At 46.1% G+C, this 27,050-nt stretch overlaps 1 protein-coding gene across 7 annotated transcripts in view; it reads left to right on the forward strand.

Annotated features, from left to right (window-relative positions):
* The window catches only part of GALNT10 (polypeptide N-acetylgalactosaminyltransferase 10), a 222,223-nt gene that overhangs the window by 42,449 nt on the left and 152,724 nt on the right, over positions 1 to 27,050 (forward strand). Inside the window, exons 1-2 of one of the 7 annotated variants that reach the window (XM_060634784.3) lie at positions 923 to 3,934; positions 4,950 to 5,069. The exons of 3 other annotated variants lie outside the window; for them this stretch is intronic. In XM_060634784.3, coding sequence (XP_060490767.3) covers positions 3,731 to 3,934; positions 4,950 to 5,069 — 324 coding nt within the window. In that variant the 5' untranslated portion in view covers positions 923 to 3,730. Of the gene's footprint in view, positions 1 to 922; positions 3,935 to 4,949; positions 5,070 to 27,050 lie in introns of those variants that run through there. 3 more of the 7 variants (XM_060634787.3, XM_060634785.3, XM_060634788.3) reach the window with 3 other exon arrangements.

Below are 27,050 nucleotides of genomic sequence, written 5' to 3' on the forward strand. Positions count from 1 at the left end.
ACTTCTCCTCTGGTAGAATGGTAGGTGACCCCAGGCATTTTTGGGGTCCTCTGGTGGGAAAGTTGATCTGGGACTGCATCTGGCAGCATATTAAAAATACATTGTGTGCATGCCTTTTCATCTTTTTCTTAACAGGCCTCTTCTTACCCTCACCCCCAGTGCAAACAGCAGGTCCCACAGAACTGAATCTGCCCTTCGTGGTGGGTGTGACTTTTCCCACCTGTGGCCTTAGTGGCTGGCAGTGGTAGCAGGAGCCAGCAGCTTTGCTCCGCGTGGGCGGAAGGCATACGAGGCCATAAGAGCCACCTGCAGGTGTCAAAAGGGCTGACACAGAGATTGCTGTGTGTACTTCTTTTTCTCCAGGTAGTACGCGGCATGGGCAGAAAAAAGATTCGTTTGCTCTATGTCAGGCGTTGCTCTAAGCATTTCATGTAGTGACTCATGTAATCCTCAGAGACAAGTTTATGAGAGAGAGATTATTACCTCCATCTTACACATGAGGCTAGTACTGGTCAGCAAGTGGGATCTAATCCCACAGGGTTTACCATCAGAATCAGTCCACATAGGCTGCGACCAGGGCAGTTCCTCAGGGTCGCATGCTCAGAAAGGCCTTGTGTTAGGTTGATTGCTCTACTCTTGTCATCTTAAAATTCTTAAATCAGTTCTGAACGAGAATCCCTGAGGTTTCATTTGGCACTGGGCCTTACAAAGATATGTCATCAGTTCTGGTCAGGGTCCATGCTGTTCACCTCTCACTATCTTACTCTGATGATAGAATATGGAACAAGCCACCTCAGGATAGGTAGTGAGTTCTCCGTCCTTGGAGATATTCAAGCAGAGGCTGGCTGACCCTTTGGCAGAAATACTCTGGAAGGGGCCTAAGTGCCCGCAGGGAGGAAGGGGTGGGGGGAGGGTAGAAGGTTGGAGTAGACAACTTTTCATCTCTGAGATCTGCTGAGCCCTGGCAGTCTATGATTCTGTAACTTTCCCTTCGACAACTTTACAGAATTCACAAAATAGAGGAAACGGGGCCTGAAGGAAATGGTCTGCTGCATAGCATTTTGTGAAAAAGTGGGACAGTTCCCCAAGGAAAGAAATCCGTGGAAGGACACAGAACCTGGAGACGTTTCCTTAGGCAGCTGGCAGTGGCAGCTTCACAGCCTAGCACAGGCCTGCCTGTCGCTCCTCAGTAATGTCCCCACCAGCTGCAGATGAAGCAAATGAGCATTAAGTGGGGGAACCTCATGGTCTGAGTGAGCCTGCAAGCTTCTGCCTGCAGGTCACTGGTCACAGCAGCAGCTGTAAACACTGTGCTCAGGGCAGCGCAGATGGGGCTCTTTTTGAGACCACGAGGTCACTTGTCCTCTGAAGCCACCCTCTCTGCGGTCTTTCCCTGCCACCTGCAGACATAAACACTGCTTTCAGCTTCAGTGCTAGAGGGACCTTTGAGAGTGATCTCCCTAGGAGTTCTCAGCCCGTGTTTTCTGCAGCCCCAGTGAGTGAGTGAGTGTGTGTGTGTGTGTGTGTGTGTGTGTGTGTGTGTGTCTGAAAATGGAATTGAGAACAAGGAGAACACATGGCCCTCTAGGCCCTCTGTCATGGCTCTGCCATTGACTGTCAGTTCTGGGACCCTGAGCAAGTTACTTAATCTCTCCTGAATCTCAGTCTCTGCCTCTGTGAAGGGGACGTGAGGGAATGCGTGTTAGCACGCTTCCTGATAAAGTTGATCTAGTATCTTCTCTAATAGCACGACTTGTACAGTGCCTTGGGCTTTTCAAGGAGCTTTTCACATATGTGATCTCACAAAATTGTCCTAACAGCCAGAAGGTAGTATCGCCCTCATTTCATTGATGCAGGAACTGAGACTAAAAAGCCAGGCCTGGAAGTTCACAATTTCATCATAATAGGGCCCTTGTACTTTCTAAAGGTTTGTCCTGGTGTTCAGTGTGCTGGTGACAGGGTCCTGCAGGCTGACATTTGCGTCGTCCACAGACTTCCGTGAATCACAGTGATGTTCTGCTGAGGTGGGGGGAGCCCCTGATGTGCACCATGTGGGGTCTGCTTTGGCTGGAGGGAGACTGGGAGTGTCATCCAGACCCTGAGCTCGAAATCTCCAGTCTGTCACTCCAGCCAGCTGCGTGACCTGGGACACATGACTTGACCTCTTGGAACCTGAGTTACCACATGTGTGAAATAGGGATAATTATAGTAGCACCTCCTGCATGGGCCGATTGAGAGCATTCAGTGAGATAATCCGTATAAAATGCGTAGCCCAATGCCTGACCCAATATGCCTTATATGCCTTTGCTGCCATTACTTCTATTATTATAATTGTTACCATTTTCACACTAGACATATCCATCTTCAAATGAGCCACTTTCCGTATTTTGGCCATTATGCATTAAACGCATTCTTAATAAACTCATTTTAGGCTTGAAATGGTAGGCTCTTCTGGTTTTCTTTTTAGCATCTGTTAGAAGTATTTTTAAAAGCTCTGTCTGAATTCACAGGGAGCCCCTGTAAATCCACTTGAAAGCGGATCTCATCACTAAAACCCCACAAAACACCTCGGTGAGAATGGAGGAGTCGGGCTGTAATTTACGGCGTCCACTTCTCGCTGCCATTTGGCATTTTGCAAACTGCCACTGCCATTAGCCGTCACTTTTGAGTATTTATGATCTCGTGGTTGAAGCACTTTGATTCTCATAACAGAAACAGGGTCACATTTAGAAGATGTGCCCTACGCCGAGCTGGAAAATGAGATCCCCCGGGGTGGCTGATGGATGGGGCCGCACAGGGAAGCGTGGCCTGCCAGCCAGCCTGAGCTGTGCCCTTTCCCTACACCCCGCTTGGAAATCGTCTTTATGTCTCAGGCCTTAGCCTGCCAGGCCTGGGCTTTCTGCTTGGCAATGGCCAAGAGCCTGGGGCAAAAAGACGTGCAGCTAAATACCACACTGTTTTCCACACGGATGCCCTTTACAGCCATGAGGTTGGCAAAGATAGAGCTAGGATTTGGCAGGAATTCCTCCGTGGTCCTAAACTGGTTCTTTGTGTCCCAGGTAGTGGGGCAGATTGTGGATATTGCAAGTGGGGAAGTGTGAGGGAAATACGGCACCAACATACTAAACTGGCAGTGGGAGAGATACCATCCCCTACTTTGGGCCTCAGTTTCTCCTCTGCTAAATGGGAGGATTTGGTCTTGCTGAGCTCTGAGGACCATTCTCCTAGCCCGTTGAATCTCTTGGTTCCCATGAGATGCTTGGCTGCTAACTCATACAGGAGTTTTGATCAGTAGAGTTGAGGGTTTTCAGAGGAGGAAGGAAATCGCATCTAAGTTGCAGTAAAAAAAAAAAATAAATAAAAAATCAAGACATTCACTGTGTATAAAAAGGAGCACTGTCTCCGTCACTGTGTAATGCATGTTATGAGCCTGTCCACCAGGAAAGCCTGTGAGAACTTAGACGGGCCCCTTCTCCTCCTAGACCCGTTTCTCCCTCTGCAGTATCCGTCCAGGATGCCACCTTACGCTAAATTGTGCCTCTTGGCTGGGACAGTTTCTTAGAGTTTGCTTGTTTCTGATGACCTTGACAGTTTCGAGGTTGAGTATTTTGTGAAATCTGATTTTGGGTTTGTCTGATGTTTTTCTGCTGTTTTTAGATGAGAGTTATGGATTTGTGGGAGGAAGGACCGCATATCAGGCTGCATTACATCAAGGGCACATACCATTAACATGACTTCACCCTTTGATGTGGACCTTGATCACCTGGCTGAGGTGGCGCTTGTCAGATTTTTCCACTGTGAAGTCACTCCTTTTCATGCTGCACTCCCTAGACAGAAGTCCCCAGGTGCACCCCACCCTCTATTTGGGGGTCATGACGTATTAGTAACGACTCCGGACGTGCCTGGCGCAGTGTTGGTGACCCGGGATATAGAGGTGGGTAAGAAGTGGGCTCTGCTCTCAGGGTGTCAGGGTCTAGAAGGCAAGGCAAAAGCACAGATGTGCCGTCATAGGACCTGTGCAGCCAGAAGGTTCCCTGGGAGCACGAAGAAAGTCCCCTCACACCAGGCTTTCCTCATTTATGTTTTTGTGCTTTAAGTGAATTTTCCTAATGCGCTCCATTTCCTTCAGCCATAAAATTTTAAGTGTTAAAAAAAAAAAAAAGAGTCTACCTTATTTCCTTTCCATACTTACCCTGTGACTCCTGGATGTTATTATTGTTTGAAGCATTTGCATTGCACTTTCCCTGTGTTGAAAGCATTTTTTTAGTCACTAATTAGTAATCCACATTAATATGCAGATTGAATTAATCTATTTTGGGCAGAAGTTTGTCTTGAAGAAACCAAGTAGCTGAAGTGTTATTCCTCCCCACCTGCACCCTCTGTGGCTCCCGCTGCACTTTACCCCGATCATTATTCGGATTATTGCTGTGATTATTAAGCGCAGAGGGAGCGCTGCGAGGGTGTGCGGTGCTTGGAAGAACTCCGGGGAGGGCGCGGCCCCGCGCTCCGGACTCTGGAGCTGCGCGCCGGCTGCCATGGGGGATTCATTAGCGCTGGGAAACTGAAATTGGTCTCATAAATAGTCATCCTCGGGAAACGGTTTCGGCTCTCCTATTTTTATTTTAGTTGCACTAAGCTGAATTCCTCCCTGGCTCTGTTATTGTCTGAGGTGGTTGGGCTTCTACCTTCAGAAAAAAGTGTATCCTCCCTAATAAAACTACCATTTATTGAGCTCTTACTATGTACCAGCGGCTCAGCACACCTTCTATTTGATTCACAACAGCCTCCTGGGGGAGGTTCCCTTCTTTTCCTCCTTGTAGAGAGGGGGCCGCTGAGGCTCAATGAGGTGAAATCCTCAAGGCTGGTAAATGTCAGAGCTGGGATTTGTACCCCTAACTGTAGGGTTTCAGAGCCCTCCCTGTTAATGCCTCTCTTTGGTCCACATTCAGGGCCTTCCCAGCCTCACTGCCCACTCTTCCCTGTGTCGTCACATCCCCTTCTCATCAGTCTCAGGTGAGCAGAAGGCCTTCCCATGGTGTTTCATTTCTGCCTCGTTGGAACTCTGCAGGGTAGGTACTGTTTCCATCCCCATTTTATTTATTTACTTATTTATTCATCCCCAGTTTAGAGGCCAGGCTGGCTCAGGAGCCCTCTGCTGCAACAAAGGAGGTTCTCTGTCCTCCCTTCCGCCTACCTGCCCTTCAGTGCACAGCTTGGAGTCACTACCCCGGGCAGGAAGGGTCTCTATCAGTGGTAGCCATTTGTTGAACACCACTTATTTGGCTAGTGTTGGGGTCACAGATGTAAACGCACCATCCCTGCCCTCCAGGAGCTCACATTCCACTGGGGGAATGGAACACCTTCAGCTCCACATGTCCCATTAATTGGGCACTTCTGTTTCTGGCCTTGTAGTAATAGATGTCTGTGTTTTAATAAGCAATTACTATGTGTCAGATCTCTACTCACAGATTTATACCCCAGACTCCTGGTCATTTCCCATACCCTTCCTGGGAGATAAGTTTATCGGAGTCCCCATTTAACAGGTGTGGAAACTGAAGGTCAGAGAAGACCTAAGTGCTTAAAGGAGAGACATTCAGGATATGGCAGAATTGCTGTGCAAACCCAGATCTGTCTGAATCCACAGGCCCCCTTCTGAGTTAGTAGTATTTCCTGTGTGTGTGTGTGTGTGTGTGTGTGTGTGTGTGTGTGTGTGTAAGCCTACACTTAACTAGATATCAGGTAGAGGATTAGGTCAGTGAGGGACACAGTCCTGAATAGGATGTTATCCTTGTCCTTCTGGGCCTACAGGATAATAGGGTGACAGACACAAAAATAACCCTCAAATGATAAATGCTACAGGGCAGTTCCTGGTTCTGGCTGAACTTGGGCAAGTCTCTGCAATACTCTCAGCACATTTTCTCACCTATAAAACAGTGAGGAATACCTCGCAGGTTTATGGTAAGCCTTAGAGGAGAGAAAACACGTGAAGCGCTTGGTGTGTGGTGGGTCCAGTAAATGGTAGCAGTTAGCACAGAAGTGTTAGTGAGACCCTAATTACAGGTCAGAGTACTCAGTGAGGGTCAGTTTGATACAGTTTGGGGTGTCCCAGTCTGTCGGTTATAGATCTACAAAGAGATGCTTAAGGACATGGCCCATTTCCAATGGTTTTGTGTGTGTGTCTGTGTCCTCGGTTGGGTGTGAGTCTCCCTAGTACGTGGAAGGTGTATACTCAACATCTAATAAATGCTCCCTGATTGAAAACAACAGTTCTGTTCTGTGGCCAGTGAACAGTCTGGGAAGTTGGGGAAAAGTCACACGGGGGTAGCTTATTTATAAACCTTATTTAGCAACCGCAGGTGTCAACAAGAGATTGGTTGAGAAAAGGGAAATTCCAGGCCGGGTACACTGAGGTCTACAAAACCCAGAAGGTGCCGTTTCGGTGTGATGTGTCACAGGGTTAGACCTGGGGCTGACTCCCTGTCAGCTCCTTCCTAGCTCTGTAACCCGGGGCAGAACATGGCAGAGCCTGAAGTGTCCTCATCATGATTTGGGTGAAAAATACTTGCCTTGCAAGACTGGGGAGATCAAATAAGATAATGCTTGGAATGCATTTAGCATAGCTCTCTGGTGCAGAGCAGAGCTTAAATGCTCAGTAAATGGCTGGAGGTGTTACTTTGAGGGGGCTCCTTGCCAAGACTCTGAGCCGCACAGAATTCTGTCTGATGGATGGTCTGTTTCAGATACCTGTCATTTTCACTTTTGACTGAGGTTTTTTCTGGAAATGCCCATGGATAGAATGTATTCTTGCCAGCTAGATGAGGCCCCTCTGGAGACACCCCACCCCAGCCCATTCCTGAGGAGTATGAGTTTGGAGTTTGGCCATTCCTTGGAATGCTGGGCCCCAGCTGGGGAGCAGAGCTACAGGATCCGTCAGCCCGGAGCCCCTGGAATGTGGAAAGAGACATTTGGAGGGAGATAAAGGGTATTGTAGAATGCTACAAAATACAGATAAGCACAACAAACACAAGAAGATAATCCCCAGTGATTATGACCTTCCAGAGATAACCACAGTCACATTTTGGTATCTATCCACTCACATTTTTTGTTATTGTTGTTATGCATCTTAGTTTGGGCTGCTTTAACAAAATACCACAGACTGCATGGTTTATAAACAACAGAAATTTATTGCTCATAGCCCTGGAGTCTGGAAGTCCAGGATCAGGGTGCCAGCACGGTCAGGATCTGGTGAAGGCCTCTTCCATGTTGCAGACTGTCAATTTCGATTTCTCGTTGTCACCACAAATAGAGAGCCGATTTGATGGTATTTGGAGGTGGGGCCTTTCAGAGGTAATTAGGTCATGAGGTTTGTACTCTCTTGAATGAATTAGTGCCTTTCTTAAAATGCCGTTAGACAGCAGTACTCTTTTCCCAAAGGATCTTTGAGAAAACATAACTTAATAATTTCTGTTGAGTGCTTACCCTGTAGCAGTCACTACTTAGGGAATTAACTATAGGGACTATTTTAATCCCCACAATGACCCCATAAGGTAGAACTATTATTGTCCCTGTTTTACAGATGCGAAACTGAGGCACAGAGTGGTTAAACAGTTTGCTCAAGGTCACATGGCCACTAAATGAAAGAACCGGGAGTCAAAGCCAGGCAGACTGATTCTGGTTGTGCATTATTAACTGCTCTGCAATATTGCCTCCTTTGGATTAATCTCAAAGAGAGGGGAAGTTGTTTATGGGGGAAGGTGCTGAAGCCTTCAAGAGCACCCAAACAGAGACAAGAAGTCACATCATGTGCTCAGTGAATGCTGTATTTCTCCTCTATCTGCCATGTGCACTACAAAGTGCTCAGAAGAGAGTGGGGGTAGAAGGCAAGAGAGTCATCCCTGTTTTCTGCTCATGAATGGCACTTAAACTTCTGACATGTTTGAGCTCTGAAGTCTAAGAGGTGCTTAGAAAGCTTCTAGTTCATCACCCTGGTTTCACAGACAAGGGTCAGGGGCCCAACCAGGGAAGGACGTAGCCAAGGTCACCCAACGAGGGAGAGGCAGTGCCAGGAACCAGAAGCCAAGCCTCCAACCCAGTGCTAAGACCATGACCATGACCACAAACTCTTGGTTTTGATTGCCACATTACACACCAGTTGGAGATGAGAAGGCTCGTTTCCTCCTAAACCCAGGGCTTTGCCCATGCTGAGAACCGAATGGCCACCCAGTGATGGGTGGATTACATTGTGAAATATCATTCACACCAGTCTGCTTTCCTCATTGCATAATCACAGCCACATTTATAGGGAGAATCATTCTAGCCCCGCTGTGAAAATGAGATGGGATTCCAACCCCTGAAAGGCTTTCTCTGAAGAACATCAGAGCAGATTTGTTCTGTGAGCCCAGACTGGTGAAATTGGGGGAGTTCAGTGTTTATCCATTTAATAAACAAGTTTAGAGTACCTCCTCTGTGCCAGGGAGGGTGATAATCCAGCAGTCAGCAGGGCAGCAGATGTGAAAACATATAAACCCCATAAGGTGGCACAGGTGCTGTGAGGGGAGCAGGTGCAGCAGCCGGAGAGGGCACACGCAGGGGCAGTCACGTTTACCTGAGAATAAGACTTTGAGCAGGCACCAACTCTGGGCTACATCTGGGAAGTTGAACGTGGACTTATTTGCCAGGCAGATGGGGGGGCCGGGCGTTCCTGGCAAGGGACAGAGCACGGTAGTGTGAAAAGCCCACCATTTTTGTGTTCCCCAAAGTAATTAGGTGTAGCGCAGGGGAGGAGCCCAGAAGTAAGATAAAGATGGGGGTGCTAACCACCAGGGGACTGGTGCATTCCGCCCAGGAACTGAACCTTGACCCCAAAGACCGTGGGGAGCCAATGCAGGGAGTTAGGAAGCAGCCATATGAGCAGCTCAGCTTTGCAATTTTAAAAGCTCACTGAGCTGTCATCTTGGAGAGCAGAGTGGAGGCCAGAAGACGTGTTTGAAGACTTGCGTGGTGGTTCAGGAGGACGAGATGAGGGACAGAACCACCACCGTGGCAATGGGTATGGGTATACAAAGCCAAAGAAAAGAGGCCAGATGTGGGAGCAGTCGGAGAGGCAAGAGTCAGCACGACTAGGTCACCAGTAGGACATAGGGAGGAAGGGGCAAGGGGACATTGAGGCTGGTAGTGACAGCTGATGTGTGCTGCGCACTTAACCTGTGTACCAGGCACAGCGCTGAGCACCCGGCGTGGGTTATCTCATTTTAATCCCCAAGACAGGCACCATCTCTGTAAACTTGCTGTCCCCGAGTCACAGCTGAGAAAATTGGCTCAGAAAGGTCACAACCTGCCCACTGTAACAAAGAGAACAAGTCAAGTAGCTGGGGTTTGAGCCCAAGCAGTTTGCTTCCTAAACTCCTGCTTTGAACTGCGCTGCCCCGCAGTTGCTGGGGTTTCTGGCTTTGGTCACTAGGTAAATGTGGACACTTTGCTCTAGTGCCAGCCATGTAGAGGAGTCAGAAGGGGAGAGGGTGCCCTGTTCTTACCGTTCCATATTAAGAACAGAACTGTTTTGGGCTCAGATAAGTTGCTAGGATGTATGCAGCAATACTAAAACTGGTTATGGATGGTTTTGAAATCGCTCTCAGTAGCTCCGTGGCTTTGCAGCTTTGCTTCGATTTCTGATGCAGTGGGAGGGGCACTAGATGGGGGGGGGGGGGGTCAGACCCAGCCTGCAGGTTAGCCTCTACTGGTTTCCAGCCACATGATTGATCCTAAGTAAGTCACTTTAGGTCCCTTTACCCCCCTACATAATGAGGTGGTCAGTCTTGTCCACATGTGCATGGAAGTCACCTGGAAAGCTTGTTAAAACAGACGTCTGGGACCCACCCCCAGAATAGTGATCCTTAGGCCTACAGTGGGACCTGAGAAGTTGCATTTCAGGGAGCTGCTGATGCTGTTGTACCGGGAGCTAGCCTCAAGCACCCCCGAGTGGTGGGTGCTGTCTCTCTTCCCTTTGAGCTTACGGCCCCACTCCAGTGGGCACAAACACGCCAGGCACGTGAGTGCACGCTCCAGGACAGGTATAGAGGACACTCAGCCCCAGGCAAAGAGCACTAAACAAGTGACAAGTGTGGCACTTTGAAACGATAACAGGATGCAGTCCACCCTGCCCTCCCATCCTCTTCTATTCCTTCTCATTCTTTTCCCACCACCAGTGACCCCAAGTCCAGCCCCCTCCCCAGAGTAATCTGTTTCCCTGTGGGGTTTTCAGGAATGATGGGTCAGTGGAGGAACCCTACATCCCAACTGTTGTTTGGGCCAAGACAGTGCCCTGAGCAGTTGATGAATGGACACGCAGGGCAGGCGTCCTCTCTGCAGATCTCAGAAGCTCACCAGCCTGAGGGGTGGGATTTCTCATAGAGCAGCCCACGGACCAACCTTCCACCTTGGTTGCGGTGGCCTGTGGCCTGAGTGTTGCCATGGGGTGAGGGGAGGAAAAGCTTCTCGCTCGCGCTTTCCCCGGGGTCACCTGTCCTGCTTCCTTGGCCTTCAGGGGCATATAAGGGAAGACTTTTTTCTTGACCACACTCTGGGCATGGGCAGCCTCGTGCCTCTCTGTGACCCTGTGCCAGAGATCTGATGAAAAAATTTCAGGGAGACAAATGGAGATTACATGGAAATCAATCACGCGCAGCTGGTGTTCTCTGCAGGCAACTGTTCAGTTTTATTTCCTTTTCATTTTTCTCCCTGTTCCCTGGGATCAACTCCTTGAAGAGCTTGACACCAGCCAGAGTTGTGTGATTAAGTGGTAAACTTAAGCTGGCTGCTAGAACCTTCTGTGTGTTTCTACGAAGTGGGCGATTGTTCAGGGCAGCAGTTGTGTCATAAGTCCTCTGGACCACTGAGGGCATGGGGCCTTTTTAAAGGCATTTTTGGAGTCTTACCTATCAGTGCCTAGGCGAGCTTTTTAAATTATTTTCCCTTAAAACCCATTTGTAACTTTGGCTACTTTGGGCTGCAAGTAATGGAAGACCCAGTCATTTAAATGATACAAAGATCTATTAGCTCACATAACAAGAACCCTGGCAGAAGGGCACCTGTGGGATTAAGTAATTCTGTGGCTCAGCAACACGATCTGAGATTCGTATTCCTGCCGTCTTTTGGCTCTGCCACACTCAAGCATGTTCTCCCATGTTAAAGTTCCTCATTGCCCCCAGATGGCTGCTGTAGTTCCAGACATTACATGTAGGCACAGAAATCTGTAGGATGGATAACTGGACAAAATCAGAGTTCTTTTAGGAAGGGAGAAGGGGTTGGGTGAGAAATGATCACTGGAGTGACTTAATCCAGGTATCAATCCTTGTTTAGAAACATTTACCCTTTCTGTTCTGAGTTGTTAACATCTTCTACAGGCATAATGAATGAGACTTTCACAGTATGCCCTCAACTTACTTTTCTAGTTTTAATTTCTTACCGTTCTCTGCGTGGAGCCATTGGGTAGCCAAATAGGACCACTTGCTGTTGCCGGAATGTGCCACGCATCTCCTCTTTCCCACTTGCCTTTGCTTGGGCTGTGCCCTGTATCTGGAATGCACCCTTTCTATGATCCCTGTCTCGACACAAGACATGTCCAGGACAGGGATAGAAATAGAGCCTATCTGCGGTGCCTGGATGGCTCAGTCGGTTGAGTGTCCTACTTTGGCTCAGGTCATGATCTCATGGTTTGTGATTTCAAGCCCCATGTCAGGCTCTGTGCTGACAGCTCAGGGCCTGGAGCCTGCTTTGGATTCTGTGTCTCCCTTTCTCTCTGCCCCTCCCTCGCTTGTTCTCTCTCTCTCTCTCTCTCTCAAAAATAAACACTAAAAAAAAGAAAGAATGAAAGTGAGCCTTTCTTTTCTCCCTCCTGTCCCTATCTTTGAAAAACAATCTTTCCATCATAAAACAAAATCCAGGATACAGAAAACCATACAAAACAACTGCAGGCTTAAAGCATTATGTAATTGTATTCTTTGATGTTTAAGGCCAAACAGTGAGAAGGGTTTGTGACACACTTTGTAGTCAGATACCGGGTTCACATATTTGTCTTCAAACACTGTCACGCTGTTTGGACGGGACGGCTTGATTCCTCCTTGTTTCATAGTTGACCACAAGTGATTCTGATGTCAGCATTTCTGCATGGGCATCAGCAGCCGTCTCCTGAACCCAGATGCTCCCATCTTCCCCGGTCACCTTATCTGTGCCCTGGCGAAGGAAAGAAAGAACGCTGTTTGACTGGGCAGTGCTTCCTTCACGGTGTCATGCACTATCTCTTGGGTTTTTCTACCAACGTTGTGAAGTTATCACTCCCATTTTAGACATGTAGAAATGGAACTCAGAGAGGGTTAGCAGTTGCCCAGGGCTGTTTATCTGGTCAGTTACAGAGTACATTTTGAATCTCATTTGCTGAACTTCAAAACCAATATCTTTTGACTTCTTTACGCTTTCTTGCCCTTATGACTATATGTTTATCTGAGTAGAATTGTCTGACCGTGGATCTTGGAGGTTAGAAAGCCCCACTTCATCTTAGGCTTCCTAATATTCCCTATTTTTAAAAAAAAAGATGTTTGTATTAGGACTTTTTCAGTCACAAGTGACAGAAACTCATCTCACACAGGCCTAAGCAAAAAAGGGACTTAACTGGAGTATGTAAGTAGAAGGATGGGGAAAGTACTGCCTTCAGGCATGGCTGGCTCCTGGGGCTGAGAAGCCTTCAGTAATCTCTGCTTGGGACTGGTTACTTCTCCTCGGGCTGGCTCTCCCCCTCGTGGTGGCGAGAGGCCGCCAGCATCTCTAGGCTTCCTTCCTCCAGCTTGGCAGCTCCAGCAGAGAGAGAAAGGCTCTTTTCTGATCTTTGTAATCAAAGTCACTGAGCCGATCTCTGTGTCCACTCTGGGCCATGCCCTTGTCTGTAAGCCTTTTACAGAGATCAGGAAGGTACCATACTCTTTGTATAGGTCAGGTCTCTACTTGTGGAACTGAGAGAGAAGCCAGCCCCACCCCCAGACCTCATGAACTGATGCTGGAAGAAGGCAGGTTCCCCAAGATCTAGGTGTAGGTTCTAGAAAAACAAAGGAACGAAGACTGAGAAGGCAATTGCCTGCTTTTATATTTAAGACAAGAGATATTTCAGTGTTAAGTGTCGTAGGGACTGAAAAACACCCTTAACCAGGATCCTGGCTTTCCAAGAAAGAAGGGCCAAGTGCAGAATTTTAACACCACTTCAAAAACAGGTAATCTGTTATCAGCAGTTCAGATATTCTCTTAAAAAAAAAATAAAAGAACCGTTGGGACATTTGCCAAACCCACACTTTTCAAAATAGAAAAAGAAAGGGCAGGCTTGATTTTTCCCATGCATAACTAATATATGTACAATGCCAATTTCCTGAGGTCTTAACACAACTTCCTAGTAGAGCAATGCTTCATTTATCTGACATCATTAGGGAGTGAGGTTTTTTGGATGAGTGGGATTCTGCATTTGTGTTTTTAAGATATAAATCTGTAAAAAAAAAAACAAAAACAAAAAAAAAACCTTCTTGAAGCACTTCTTTGTACTAACAGAATGCGCTGATATGAGGAATATAAATAAATATTTCCTAAGCCATTTAAACATCATGCTTCTCTGAAGTTAGGATATATACCAGTAGGTAAGAGAATCCACAGCATAAACATGGCTCTTCTTTTCTGGACATCATTCAGGGGTGGGCCAATAACTGTAATGTTTATATGAAAATAACCATAAGTACATTATGGAGTAGAATGCAAAATTCTTATGAATTTTATAGATGAAACCTGAGTCGATTTGGTTACTAGGCAGATTCTGCCTTTCGCTCCCCTCCCATCCCTGTTTCCTTTCACCAACGTGTCCAAGCTGCAATGTTTTTTTGTTTTTTTTTTTTTCCTTCCTAAGTGTATATTGTCTTGAGCTGTTCTCCATCACTACTTGGTCTTTACTTTATTCTAGGGAATAACTGAGCATTGCCAGGAAAAGCTAGATAGTCAAGCTTTTTAAAACGAATAGCATTAAAATTCACACATATACCTAAATCAGACTTGGCACGACAGGGGTTCTGTTATTTCTCTATATACTTTTTTTCATATTTGAAGATCAATCCAAAATTCCAATTATATTTCTCTCAGATGGTGATTTTTTAAAACTTCATTTAGTTCAGAAACTTTTTTTTTTACTTTTTATTTTGAAATCATTTTAGATTTACAAAAAATCGTGCAAAAATATTCCTTTGTACCCTTCACCCAGATTCCCCTAATGTTAACATCTAATACAACCATAATACAATTATCTAGACCATGAAACGACATTATTAATTGATCCACAGACCTTGTTTGAACCTTGCCATTTTTTTCCCCACTAGTCTTTGTTTTTTCTGTTCCAGGATCCCACATTACATTTAGTTGTCATGTCTCCTCAGTGTCCTCCAATTTGCGACGTTTCTTCAGTCTTGTGTGTTTCATGACCTTGACGCTTTGAAAAGAACGACCCGTTATTTTGTAGAATGTCCCCCAATTTGGGTTTGTGTGATGTTTCTCATAATTCGTTTGATGCATTTGGGCAAGAACACCACAGAGGTGATGTGCCCTTCTCAGCTCATCACATCAGAGATACATGGCGAGTTATTACCAGCAGTGTTCGGATGATGTATGCCATGGTTCTCCAGCATACAGTTACTATTTTCCCCTGTGCAATTAGTAAGTATCTTGTAGGGAGATAACTTTGAGACCATGTGAAAGTCCAGTTGTAGGACATTTTTCTTCAAAGGATGTTTTATGGGAAAGCCTAGCACAGAAAACAGGTAGAAATGAGGGGTTTTTATTGAAATAGACACAGGATGGGGTTGGCAGCCCAGCAGCCTCCACCCGCTTCCCTCCCCAACACAACCCCTGAGTCACCTCTGTTGAACCCATAAGCCTCTGTGGAATGCCGTGTGAAAATCACGGCTCTGGACTGTGGCGTTTGGCTTTTGGCTTTTACGACACCTACACGTACACCGTGAGCCCCTGGACTCAGAATATTCTACAGGATGCTATTCTTCCGAGCTGAAAAGAACACAGTTAGATTTAACTTAAACGACATGAGGTACACCTGATGCCAATGAGCAAACATTTATTTAGCATCTTCTGTATAGCAATCCCTGTGCTAAATCCAGAGAATATAAAATCCACAAAATGCAATCCCTTCCCATGGATCCTGCATCTTTTCTTTCCAAACAGTGAGAACTTCATAATCTAGACTGAAGAAAGAAACGTGATGGGAGAAAAGAAACAAACCAACAAACAAAATTTGGCTTTTTTTTTCTTTTTTTTTTTTTTTAGGAAAGAAGGATACTTGAGGTTTTGAGGGTTGTGTTTTGAGTGAGTGCAGAGACCATTTTGACCTGAGTAGCACCTGAGTAGCCATCATATCTTGGTCAAAAGCAATTACTTTTCCTTCTGAGCAGCATGTGTACTTTAATGGGGGGGAGGGGGGGAGAGTTGAGAGAGACCGTTCTAATGCCCTCGGTCCCCCCAGAAAGAGCCACCCTTTGGTGCCTTTGATTTTCCTTCCCATATTTGAAAGACTCTAAATTCTTGTCCTTCATGGATGAGGTGTTTGAGCTGTCCGTAATTACATTATTATTCCAGACACTGTGTGATGCTTCTTGCTGAGGAGGGAGGATTAGGCCGAGGAGGGAGCGTGCACCCAGTCATCTGCCCTGTGCCTGGCAAAGGAGATTATGCCTCTAGAAAGGTTTCTGGCTGAGGCTTTGTTACTTAATTAGTCTCCTGTCTCTTTTCCCTTTATGACAGCGGCATGATCCAGGATGCACCCCCTTTTTAGATGGATGCAGTGCCTCTAACGAAGTTTTATAATCGCTCGTTTTAAACAAATCAGAAAATTGTCAAAACTCCTGTAGTCACGGGGAATTCAGGGGGTAGGAAATAACTTTTAAAGGCATGTTTCTCGAGGGAGTAAAGTAGCAAATACCATCTCTTTAAATTCTGTTTAACATGAAGCGTTTATTGACTGTTCATGATGGTTCTGCACAATTTAATGCTCTTTTAAGTGAATATTATTTAGCTTCTTCACGCAAGTCGATGCAGACTTGTGGATCTGTAAATTTAGATGCTGATCACAACCAGAAGTCAATGTATAAAACGGTTACAATTTAATTAACTGGTAATAGATCTTATGCTATGTCAGGTTAAAGGGAATGTATAAATATTGCTTTATGAACCAGCCTTTGCAGAAAGTGTAGACACCGGCCATTCTCTCTCTTCTCCTTCTCATGGGAAGAGTTATGGGATGGCCCGATTACTGCAAAGAGTGTGAGGTGGTGTGGAAGCGGGGCGGGGGTGGGGGGGGGGTGGTACTGGTTATTAAACAGCTGTGTCCAGCCAATCAGCCTGCAAGAATTTGACTTCAGAGGTCAATAAAGATTCCTGACACCATTAATTTCATTTTATTAGATGCCATTGAAATGCATCAATTCATGCTTTGTCTTTGTCTTTTGATGGAGAAAGGAAGAGAGACAGTTTTGAAGGCTCGTAAGTAGATTTGAACAAAAGAGCAAGCATTAGTTCAGCCTTGCAGGTGGGGAGACTGGGAAACTGAGGCCCAGAAAGAGGGGGACCTGGCCCTTGGCCTTGTCTGACAGCACTGCATGCAGTTGGTGAAGCCAAGGACCTCAGAGAGTTTACCCCAAACCCAGTAGTATCCCTTAGCAGCTTTGCCCTGATTTCTTGTCCCTTTAGGAGATAAGGCCCTTGGGCACTGGAGCTCATTTGTTCGGCAGCTCTGTGTTAAGCACCAAGGGAAAAAGTGTCCCGCTGCCTTTCTTCCACCAGCCAAGTTGGCCCCTGCTGAGAGTTTTATTCCCACTACCTGAAGCATATCTGCTCCACCTTAAAAGACCGGGAAGTGGGGCACCTGGGTGGCTCAGTCTGTGGAGCATCCGACTTCAGCTCAGGTCATGATCTCACATTTGAGCCTCGTGTCGGGCTCTGTGCTGACAGCTCGGAGCCTGGAGCCTGTTTCGGATTCTGTGGCTCCCCCTCTCTCTGCCCCTCCCCCGCTCATGCTCTGTCTCTCTCTCTCTCTCTCTCTCTCTCTCTCTCTCTCTGTCAAAAATAAATAAACATTAAAAAAAATTAAAAAAAAAAAAAAAAAAAAAAAGACTGGGAAGAGCCCTGGACTAGGACTAGGAGTCACATGATCTGTGAACCTGAGACCAACCACTAACCCAGGTTAGACGCCCCTGCGTGGACTTCCTGCAGTTCCCTCAGTTTACCAGCATTCACATTTTGTTGTTGTAGCTCATTTAATTATCCTCCCCACCCAGTCCGACCTATCTAGCTCGCCAGCGTGTCCCCGGGCCTGGGACACAGCACCTGACACACAGTGGATGCTTCGTGACGATTCAAGAATGAGTGGATTCACCTCAGATCTGCAAACCTTCTTCTGCAAGATGGGCGTGATCACTTGTTCGCTTTCTACCCCATGTGGGGACAAGCGAGCTGACATTTGTGGAAGAGCCGTAGGTGCTACATGAACGTGGAGAGAGAGTTCCCGTGAGTCACTGGCACTATTGTAATGTCCTAGGCTGTAGCTATATCGCATTAGCTCCTCTCGCTATGATTACCTTTTGGTGAGAATACATCTGAGTGACTGTCAGTATCGTGCCTAGAATGAGAGACTCCCAGCGTTTAAAGACACCTCCCATGTGTTCCTCTCCCCCCATGTTATGGATTAGGGAGGGGCCCAGAGAGGTTGATTTACCTGCCTGGTATCACGCAGGCAATCTGTGGCTAAGCCAGGAGTAAGTCCCAGGATCCCTGATCCTGCCACCCGCCACTCAGTGCTTCAAGGCTTCATTGCTCTTGGAGAAGCTGTGGAGAATTTAATTAGCTCCGGTCTGAGATGTGATACATGGCAGAGCTCATTACTGTAGGGAAGCTGGTGGGTATCACTCTGCAATGCTGTCCCCTGTTACAGTTCAGTGCCCCCAGTTAACTCTGGCAGTCAAGAAAGCCCGCCAGCCAAGTATCCTGGAGGGCCACTTTCAACACAGAAACCCAGATTCTGCAGTGCCCCTCAGATGCACTCCCTTCCACCTCAGCCTCACCTGCTGCCCTCCCCTGAAATGGCTGCTGATGCCAAATGGAGGCCTTAAGTTGTTGAGAAGCATTTCCTAGTTAAGAGGCACGAGATCATTTTGCTTGGCACTAAGCTGGGCTCTGACCAAGAACTCTTAGAAGTCATCAACCAGAGGGGCGCCTGGGTGGCTCAGTCGGTTGAGTGTCCGACTTCGGCTCAGGTCATGATCTCACAGTCCGTTGAGTTCAAGCCCCGCATCGGGCTCTGTGCTGACAGCTCAGAGCCTGTAGCTTGTTTCAGATTCTGTGTCTCCCTCTTTCTCTGACCCTCCCCCATTCATGCTCTGTCTCTCTCTGTCTCAAAAATAAATAAACGTTAAAAGAAAAAAGAAGTCATCAACCAGAGACTGCTCCCAAGCTGTTGATGCGGTGAGCAAGAGGAACATGCTTTATGATCCACCGGGATCAGGGAGGAATACCTTCTCTGGACTAGACTTTGTTTTTATTCTTTTATTGCCAACACCAGGAAATGCAAAAGGAGATTGGGGAGCAGGTGCAGATTAAAGGAAAACAGAAGAGACATGACAAGTAAATACAAGGCAGAATCCCCGATTGGATCCTGGTTTGAGGAAAAGATAACTGTAAAAGCACTTTGGAGACAGACAGTCACAAGTGTTGGTGAGGAAGTAGAGGAATTGGAACCCTTATGCATTGGTAGTGAGACTGTGAAATGATGCAGTATATTTGGAAAACAGCGCCCAGGTTCCTCAAAAGGTTGAACACAGTTGCCCTGTGACCCAGCAATTCCAATCCTTGCTGAAACATACATCCACACAAAAACTTGTGCATGGATGTTCATGGCAGCATTATTCGTAGCAGACAAAGGGTGGAGACAACTGAGATGTTTGTCAACTGATGAATGGATGCACAAAATTTGGTTTATCCGTAGTACTGTGGAATATCATTCGGCTGTAGAAAGGAATGAGGGACTGATACCTGCTACAACACAACCTTGGAAACATTATGCTAAGTGAAAGAAACCAGAAACAAAAGGTCACCTATTGCATGATTCCATTTATATGAAATGTCCAGAAGAGGCAAATCCATAGAGAGAGAACATAGACTAGTGGTTCCCAAAGACTGGGGGGAGGAAGAAATGAGGAGTGACTGATATTGGTACAGAGTTTCCTTTTAGGGTGATGAGAATGGTCTAGAATTAGTGGTGAAGATTGCACAATTTTGTGAGACTACTAAAACCCACTACATTGTACAATTTAAGAGGGTGGATTTTATGTTATGTGACTCATGTGCCAATTAAAAAAATTAATAAAAATAATTTGAGAGACAGTGGGAAAATTTGAATACAGAGTGTATATTAGATAATAGTTGATATCAATGTGATAATGGAATTGTGGTTATATAGGAGAATGTTCTTTTGCTTGTGAAATGCATACTGAAGTACTTAGTGGTCAAGCATCATGATGTCTGCAATTTACTTTCACATGATTCAGCAAAAACTGTATAAAGAGGTTGGTGAGCAAATGTGGTAAATACTAATAAGTGGCAAACCTAAGAGAAGGGTATACTGGTGTTCTTTTTATTATTCATACAACTTTTCTGTTGAAATTTTTCAAAATAATAGGTTGGCAAATCTTACTTTTTAAAGTGAGGTGGAAATGTTAGAATACCGAGGGACAGAGACAATTTAAAGGGCTTTTTGGCTTTCTGCCGTGACCCTCTAGTCTCTCTAGCACAAGGCTAAACAAACACTGGTTTCAGCCTTCCCCAGAGGAAATTAATTCCTTGTCTGAGCAGTACAGACCCCCACTCAGCTCTTAGGGAGTGCCTGAAACCACAGCCAAACATTGCAAGCCCACCTGTCAACTTCCTGACCTCCAATGGGCAGAAGTGACAGCCAAGGGGACCTCCTGCCCCCCACAGCTCCCTCTCTGACCTCATTCCAAGGAAGGGGAGGAGCCTTGGTGGGGAGACTTTTTTCTCTCTTCTCTAAGGGAAACACTGAAAGATAGCAAGTATAATTTCTGAAGAGCAAGTATTCTCAGTGAGTTTTCCAAACCTTACGTGTTCTTCCCTTGTTGGCAGTATTTATATTTTGAGAAGGGATGTTTTGGAGCCTTATGGTAACTTGTCCAGTCCCTTATTTCTTTGTCCTGCTCCCCCATATGTGAAAGAACCAGCAGGGTCTCAGGTAGTCTTTAGACTCATGAAGGAGAATTTGACCACATCAGTTCCAGAACAAATGGGAGGAACAATAGTGGAGAACATCAGACCTCAGAAGAAAGGGACACCCCTGTGGAAGGTGCCTCAGAGCTGCCCTGTTTCCTGATGCCAATGAGACCTTCCTTGAGAGAAATCCATTGCCCTCACCCTCGTGCCCACCCACAAAGTGTAGTCAGGAGCATTTGCGAAAGCTTTAAACCAACAATTGCTTTTATAGTCTGCAGACTGATTTTTCAATGTGCAGATTTGCTATAAATTTATAGAGTGTTTTGATTCTAAATTCACAATGTGCATCTTTAATGGCTCCAAGTTTGGATAATTTCATGCTGTTTATATCCTAGCAGCAATGGTTTATGCATATTTCCCAAGCTATTACCCTCCTAGGAGAAGAGTGAACAACCTCCTTTTACAAAAGACAGTCCCATATGTCCTGGTTTCGCGTGTCTCTCTCCAAAGATCATTTTGCATTGAGATGCGAGGAGAGCATGACAGCTGGATGAGGCACCCACCCCAGTTTGCAGGCAGGTGGGTTTGTGGGTTTCCTGGACTCTCCTACCCAGCTCCCAGATGGCCCTGCATTTGAAAATCACCAGTTAGGCACTTTGCAGTCACCTGGAGTTTTTCTACTAAGACATTTTTCAGCTTGATTTTTAAAATACGTTGCCCACCTCCCTCCATTCCCATCAGGAGAGAACTTTGTTATTAACATGTGATGAGACTCTTAAAAAAAGAGCCAGGAATTTGCTTTCCGGGAGTCCAACCTGAGGTGGTAATCAGAAACGTGAGATGTGAGGATGTTTACTGAAACTTACAAAAAAATTTTTTATAATAGTAAAATATATATAACATGAAAAAATGTAATAGTGGAAAATTGGAAGCAATTAAATGTCCAGCAGTAGGGGATATGATTCACCCATGTAATAGAATATAATACACTCTTTGAAAATACTACTTTCTAAGAATTTTTAATGATAGGAAATTTCTATTGACACACAATGACAGGTGAAGAAAGATGGTTTCAGACCTCCAATTATGCCTCCAGACTTCAGATTTCAGCCACATGCCTTGAAACAAGATAGAAAGGGTAACCACAGAATTATCAGCAGTGGTTACTATTGGATGGTGGAATTATGGAGGATTTTTTATTTTCTTATTTTTATTCTTTAAAGTTTATTTATTTATTTTGGTAGAGAGAAAGAGAATCCAAAGCAGGCCGTGCCCTCCACGCTGAGCCTGACATGGGGCTCAGTCTCAAAACTGATCATGACTTCAGCCGAAATCAAGAGTCAGACATTCAATCAACTGAACCACACAGGCACCCTGAGGATTTTTTAAATTACATATTTTTTTTTTAATTTTGAGATAATTGTGGATTTTACATGTAGTTATAAAAACATCACAAAGAGGTCCTGTGTACCCTTTTCCCCAGTTTCCTATAGGGTATTTAAATTTTCTTCTCTGTGCTTTTATGGTTTCCAAAAAAATCTACAGTCAGGGAAAACAAAATTAAGGACTGTCATTAAAAACAAATTTATCGATCCTTCCAGAGAACCTTGCTCCAGGTTGTAACTGGTCTATATTCCCTTTTCTTGGACCCCAAATCCCATTGCCTGTCCTTTTGGTCCACTGTAGATCTTAGCACCTGCTAATCTTGTAGTTAATTAGATCTTTGCCCATGAATGGACTTTCATATAGTGAGTTCATGCTGGAACAACAGGACATACCTTCCAGAAGCCTCCGGTTTACTCAAACTATTTGGAGAAGAAAAGAAAGAAACAGGGGCACCTGGGTGGCTCAGTCAGTTGAGCGTCTGACTTTGGCTCAGGTCATGATCTCACGGTTCATGAGTTCAAGCCCCACATCAGGCTCTCTGCTGTCAGTGCAGAGCCTTCTTTGGATCCGCTGTCCCCCTCTGTCTCTTTGTACCTTCCCCGCTCATGTTCTCTCTCTCTCAAAAATAAATAAATGTTAAAAAAGGAAGAAACACATTACTTTTATATTAGATTAAGACATCCATTATAGAGTGGAAAGTAAGGATTGAGATGTGATGAATGTTTAAGATAAAGCGGAGTCACTGTTTGAGAAACACTGCTAGTGAATGTTGAAGAAATGCTTCCTGAGTTGAACTATGCCGTCTGGTGAATATTGGGAAACACACAGCACTGTTGGACATCATGGGAAAGAGCATGACTGGAGTCATTCTGCTTAACTTTTGAAGACAAGGTTTAGATTTTTGTCTTTGTTTTCATGCCACGTCTTGCAGGAACACCCCGTACCGAGAGGTCAGGGGCCCTGGGTTGGTTTCTTGACGCCAGCATTGACCTCTGTGGGAACCTGGCAGGACGTCTTGTCTCTGGGCCCCCTCTTCCTTGCCAGCAGAATGAACTGTTCAGACCAGAGCACCCCAGTGGGCTCTCTAACTCTGAGGTGCTCAGGTCAGTCAGCGTGAAGCGTGTGACTTCCCCAGGTTTCTCAGACTCCTGGGAAGGAGGGAAGGGCACCTAGGGAAGGACAATGCACAGGGAACCTGCAAGGACATTAGCTTCCTTGGAAGCTAGTCTTCATTGATTTGGGTCTCCCTCTGCCTCTTGCTGACCTTTCCTGTCAGCACGTCTCTTTTGTCATTAAAAAAAAAAAAAAAAAGCTCGAGTGAAAGAAGGTTGTAGAAATTGATTACGTAGACACCCCCATTTTTCCCACTTTTTCTCTCTCCTAAAGATTATCTTAGAGATGCCAAAAGCAATTTTTATAGGCAAATTGGTCTTTTACAAAAGATGTGTTTACAAAGCATGAAATTAACATTTTTGCACAGAGCCAAATAATTGCTTAAAACATGGTGACTTTCAGCAAGTTTGTAGCTTGAACAGTTATTAGTAAGGTCAGATGCTACGTGCACTAATGCAATTATCGGACTCCACCACCAAAGCAAACTTGGCCAAGCATCTTGTGAGGGAACAGGTGTTCCTAAGCCATTCACCCATGAGGTCATTTCAGATGTTGGGAGCAGCACCATCCATTGACATTGCGGTCCACCGAATGCTTCAGTGTCACAGGGCCACCCCACTCCTGGAGCTTCAGACCCCTACAAGTCCACTTGTAAAGTTACCCCCGAGCCCCCTGGCCAAGAGGAGCTGAAGAGATTAACCAATGTCCAAGCACTTCACTCCTTACGAGTGGGGAGGCTTCCCCTTCAGACTAGACAGCACATTTGGATTAGAGAGAATCAGATGCCAGCATCCAAAGGGAAGGGACAATAGAGCAGACACATTTGGGCAAACAGCTTGTATATTTCAGTAGCAACTTAGGACATCCTTAAGTTCATAAAGGTGACCAAAGAACATTAAGTTCCCTCCAGGAAAATCTATTCAAGGAGTCATGTTGGTGCGTGATTTTGGATTTGCATTCTTATTGGTAATGTTAGGCGGTATAACAGATCAACCCTGAAATGTCAGTGTTGTAACTCACAGAGATTTATTTCTCATTTACAAATTACACTCTGGCGTAGGTCTCCAGAGCACTCCAGAAAGGAGAGGGGGAAGATGGAATTATTGAGAGATTCCCAGGGAACTTACCTAAAATTCATTTGGGGAAACATGAAGAATCTGAGATGTCTCATCTTTTTGTGGCTCAGAGTCATGCGGTGGAAAAAAGAAAATTCTCCCTTTCCTGTGCTTACCCACTGGTGGAGTGTATACTCTAAAAACAAAGGGAACGTGTTTGAGATGACCTCCACTGCCTGGCTGGGATCAAGTTTTGCAGAGTACAGAGTACAAGTATTGGAGCCATACAGACCCGGGTTCAAGTCCTGGCTTTACCACTTGCTATATCCGTGGCCCTGGGCAAGTTACCAACACCTTGTGCAATTTTAGCTACTGTCTGCAACTTGGGGAAAATAATTGTACCCACCTCAGAGGGTTATTTTGAGGGTAAATGAGATGATGCACTGAGAGGGAATTATTCCAGGGACTAGCACACAGTACGCACCCATTCATCCGTTCGGTTCATTCAGCTAACGGTTTTTGAGCACCTCTGTGATGCTACAGCTAGCTGCCCTAGAACCAGTGCTTCCCCTGCCCTTCTCTTCTGACACTTCTAGTGCAGGCACAGATAGGCATTAATTAAATAATCACTCTAAATAAAGGTCTACTTGCTAACCTTTTTAAAAAATGTTTATTCATTTTTGAGAGAGAGACAGAGTGTGAGTGGGGGAGGGGCAGACAGCGAGGGGGACCCGGAATCCGAAGCAAGCATGCTCCGGGCTCTGAGCTGTCAGCCCAGAGCCTGATGTGGGGCTCGAACTCATGAACCATTAGATCATGACCTGAGCCAAAGTCAGACACTTAACCCACTGAGCCACCCAGGCGCCTGCCCCCACCCCCCCCCACCCCACCCCCGCCCAAGGTCTATTTATTAACTTGATGCTCTGAAGAATAGGATTGCTGTGTTTGCCAGAAGCCTTGACTGAGAAGTCAGGGAGGGCTTCTCAGAGGAAGTGGCATCTGAGCTGAGATGTGAAATGAACTTGGTGGAGTGGGAATAGTGTGACCATTGTTTTTGAGGAAATAGCATGTGCAGAGACCCTATGGCAGGAAAAAGTGGGGTGCCTTCGAAGAACTCAGGAAAGTGTCCAGACCTCTGAGACCAAGGGGAGCATGGTACAGGATGGGCTGGCGTGGTGGGCAGAGGCTAGGCCATGTAGGACCTCGTGAGAATGTTAAGGAGTTGGGTTTCATCTTAAGAGCCATGGGAAGTCATTGAAGGTTTTTAAAAAGGGGCTTAAAAATTACTAAGCTCAATAAATGTTAGCTGTTATTGTTCCTTTCCGGAAACTTTTATATCACATCCAACAGTATTGGCTCTCTTATTGGATTCCATGAATATATAATTTAAACACACACACACACACAACAGCCCTATTGATTTATTTGGTGGTCTGAAAGCAGGATCTGTAATGTGCCGGAGCCACTCAGTTCATTATGATGTGCTTCCTCCTCTGTGTGGAATCGGAAGGACACAAAAAGCAACCTGGACCCAGGACAGAAAGGTGAGACCACGGGAGGTGGAGCAGGGCCCAGCTGGATGCGGCAGGGACTCGAGAGGCCTGCTGAGCCGGGTAGGCTTCCACAGCCCAAGCCAGGCCACCTGCAGGCCTCTGACGGTGCATGGATGCAGGATGGCAGGAGAAGAAGAGGAAGCTGGAACGGGGGAGGCAGACAGGATGTTGGTGTACCTGTGGGGAGGGAATTTAGGGCCAGACTGGCAGAGGGCAGGAGTGGGGCTGTGGGCCGGACGACTAAAGGGGACAGCCAGGTGAGGGAGTTTGGGCACCGAAGCTCACTGACCCACGTGAGAATGCTCACTTCCCAAATCTGGGGTCCGGTGACCCTACTCATTCTCCTGTCAGAGGCCTCAGTGGTCCCCAAAGCGGGTGACTTGGCTAAGGTCTCTAGTGTGGGTCAAGTGATCCCAACTCTCAGAACATATTTGCTTCCTCCATATGTGACTGTGCTTGACCTGGGCTGTTGTTGTCAGCTCTGTGGCTCAACACCGGAGCTCTCCTGCCTGACGAAAGTTGTGTTTCCCATCTTTCAGCCTTCACCCACTCATCCGTCAGTGGTGAATCCTGAAGTTGGAACAGGATAGAGTGTCTCCCTCGTGCCAGGCTTTGATCTGGCTCCAGTCTAGTTGTGTGACTGGATAGCCAGTTATCCAAACCTAGCATCATTTTGCCTGAGAACAAGGGCAGGGCCAGACTGAAAATGGCCCCGGGCCCACAGACTCAGCAGACTTTTTATAGACAGGAAGCAGATGGGCAGAGTGATTTCCACACCCTCATCTAAACAACAACCAACAGCCTCTGGTTTCATGGCTTCAGAAGGTATGATGGCCACTCCCACACGTCTGTCCTTTCATAGCCACAGAATGCTTTCATATATATACATGGTCTCCTTTGAGCCTCCTTACAGCGGATACAGTCGCCTGGGCAGGTGTTATCCTGCCCCTTCTTCAGATGAAGAAACTGAGGCCTGGTCATTAGGCACCATGCTCAGGGTCACATGTGAAGTCAGAGCTTCTGGGTCATCACGTAGCCAGTCAGGATTCACCTACTGGGAGTGGCTTGTGTTGCTTACTTCTGTGCCTTAGAGAGAGAGACAGAGACAGAGACAGAGAGAACTTGGACTGGAGACATGATTGGGGAAATACTAGCCTAGACAGATATTTAAATCCTGTATATGAGGGTGTGGCTACATGTAGAGCAAATAGGGATCAGTGTGGGGCTTAACATCCTGTAGATGATTTTGCTGCATTTAAGCTTTCCGAGTCCCAGGCTTTTGTGGGTGTGTCTGTCTTATGTGTCCATTTCTATCTGGCAAGGAGGCCGAAGTTAATATATCTGTAAATTTTGTGTTCTTTGAGCCCTGACCTCTTTCAGACCCAGTAAGTGCCACATGTCCAGCCGCCCGTGACTCCTTTAGGAAACTAAAACACACACCAAGAGAAGAGAGGGTTGAAAGCCAGAAATGCAGGTGGGGTCCACATTCAGATTCAGGTCAGCCGACGTAGTGTGTTTCTTAGGGAATAAGTCCTCTGCAGTATGAAGTCTGAGCGGCTTACTCCCTCCTCTGCTTCCTTCTTGTGTAATTTTTAAAAGCATAAAAAAATGAAATGGGGCCCTTTCACATATGAGACAG

The sequence above is a fragment of the Panthera onca genome, chromosome A1, assembly GCF_046562875.1.
Source record: "Panthera onca isolate mPanOnc1 chromosome A1, mPanOnc1 haplotype 2, whole genome shotgun sequence".
In the NCBI taxonomy this organism is placed as follows: Eukaryota; Metazoa; Chordata; class Mammalia; order Carnivora; family Felidae; genus Panthera; species Panthera onca.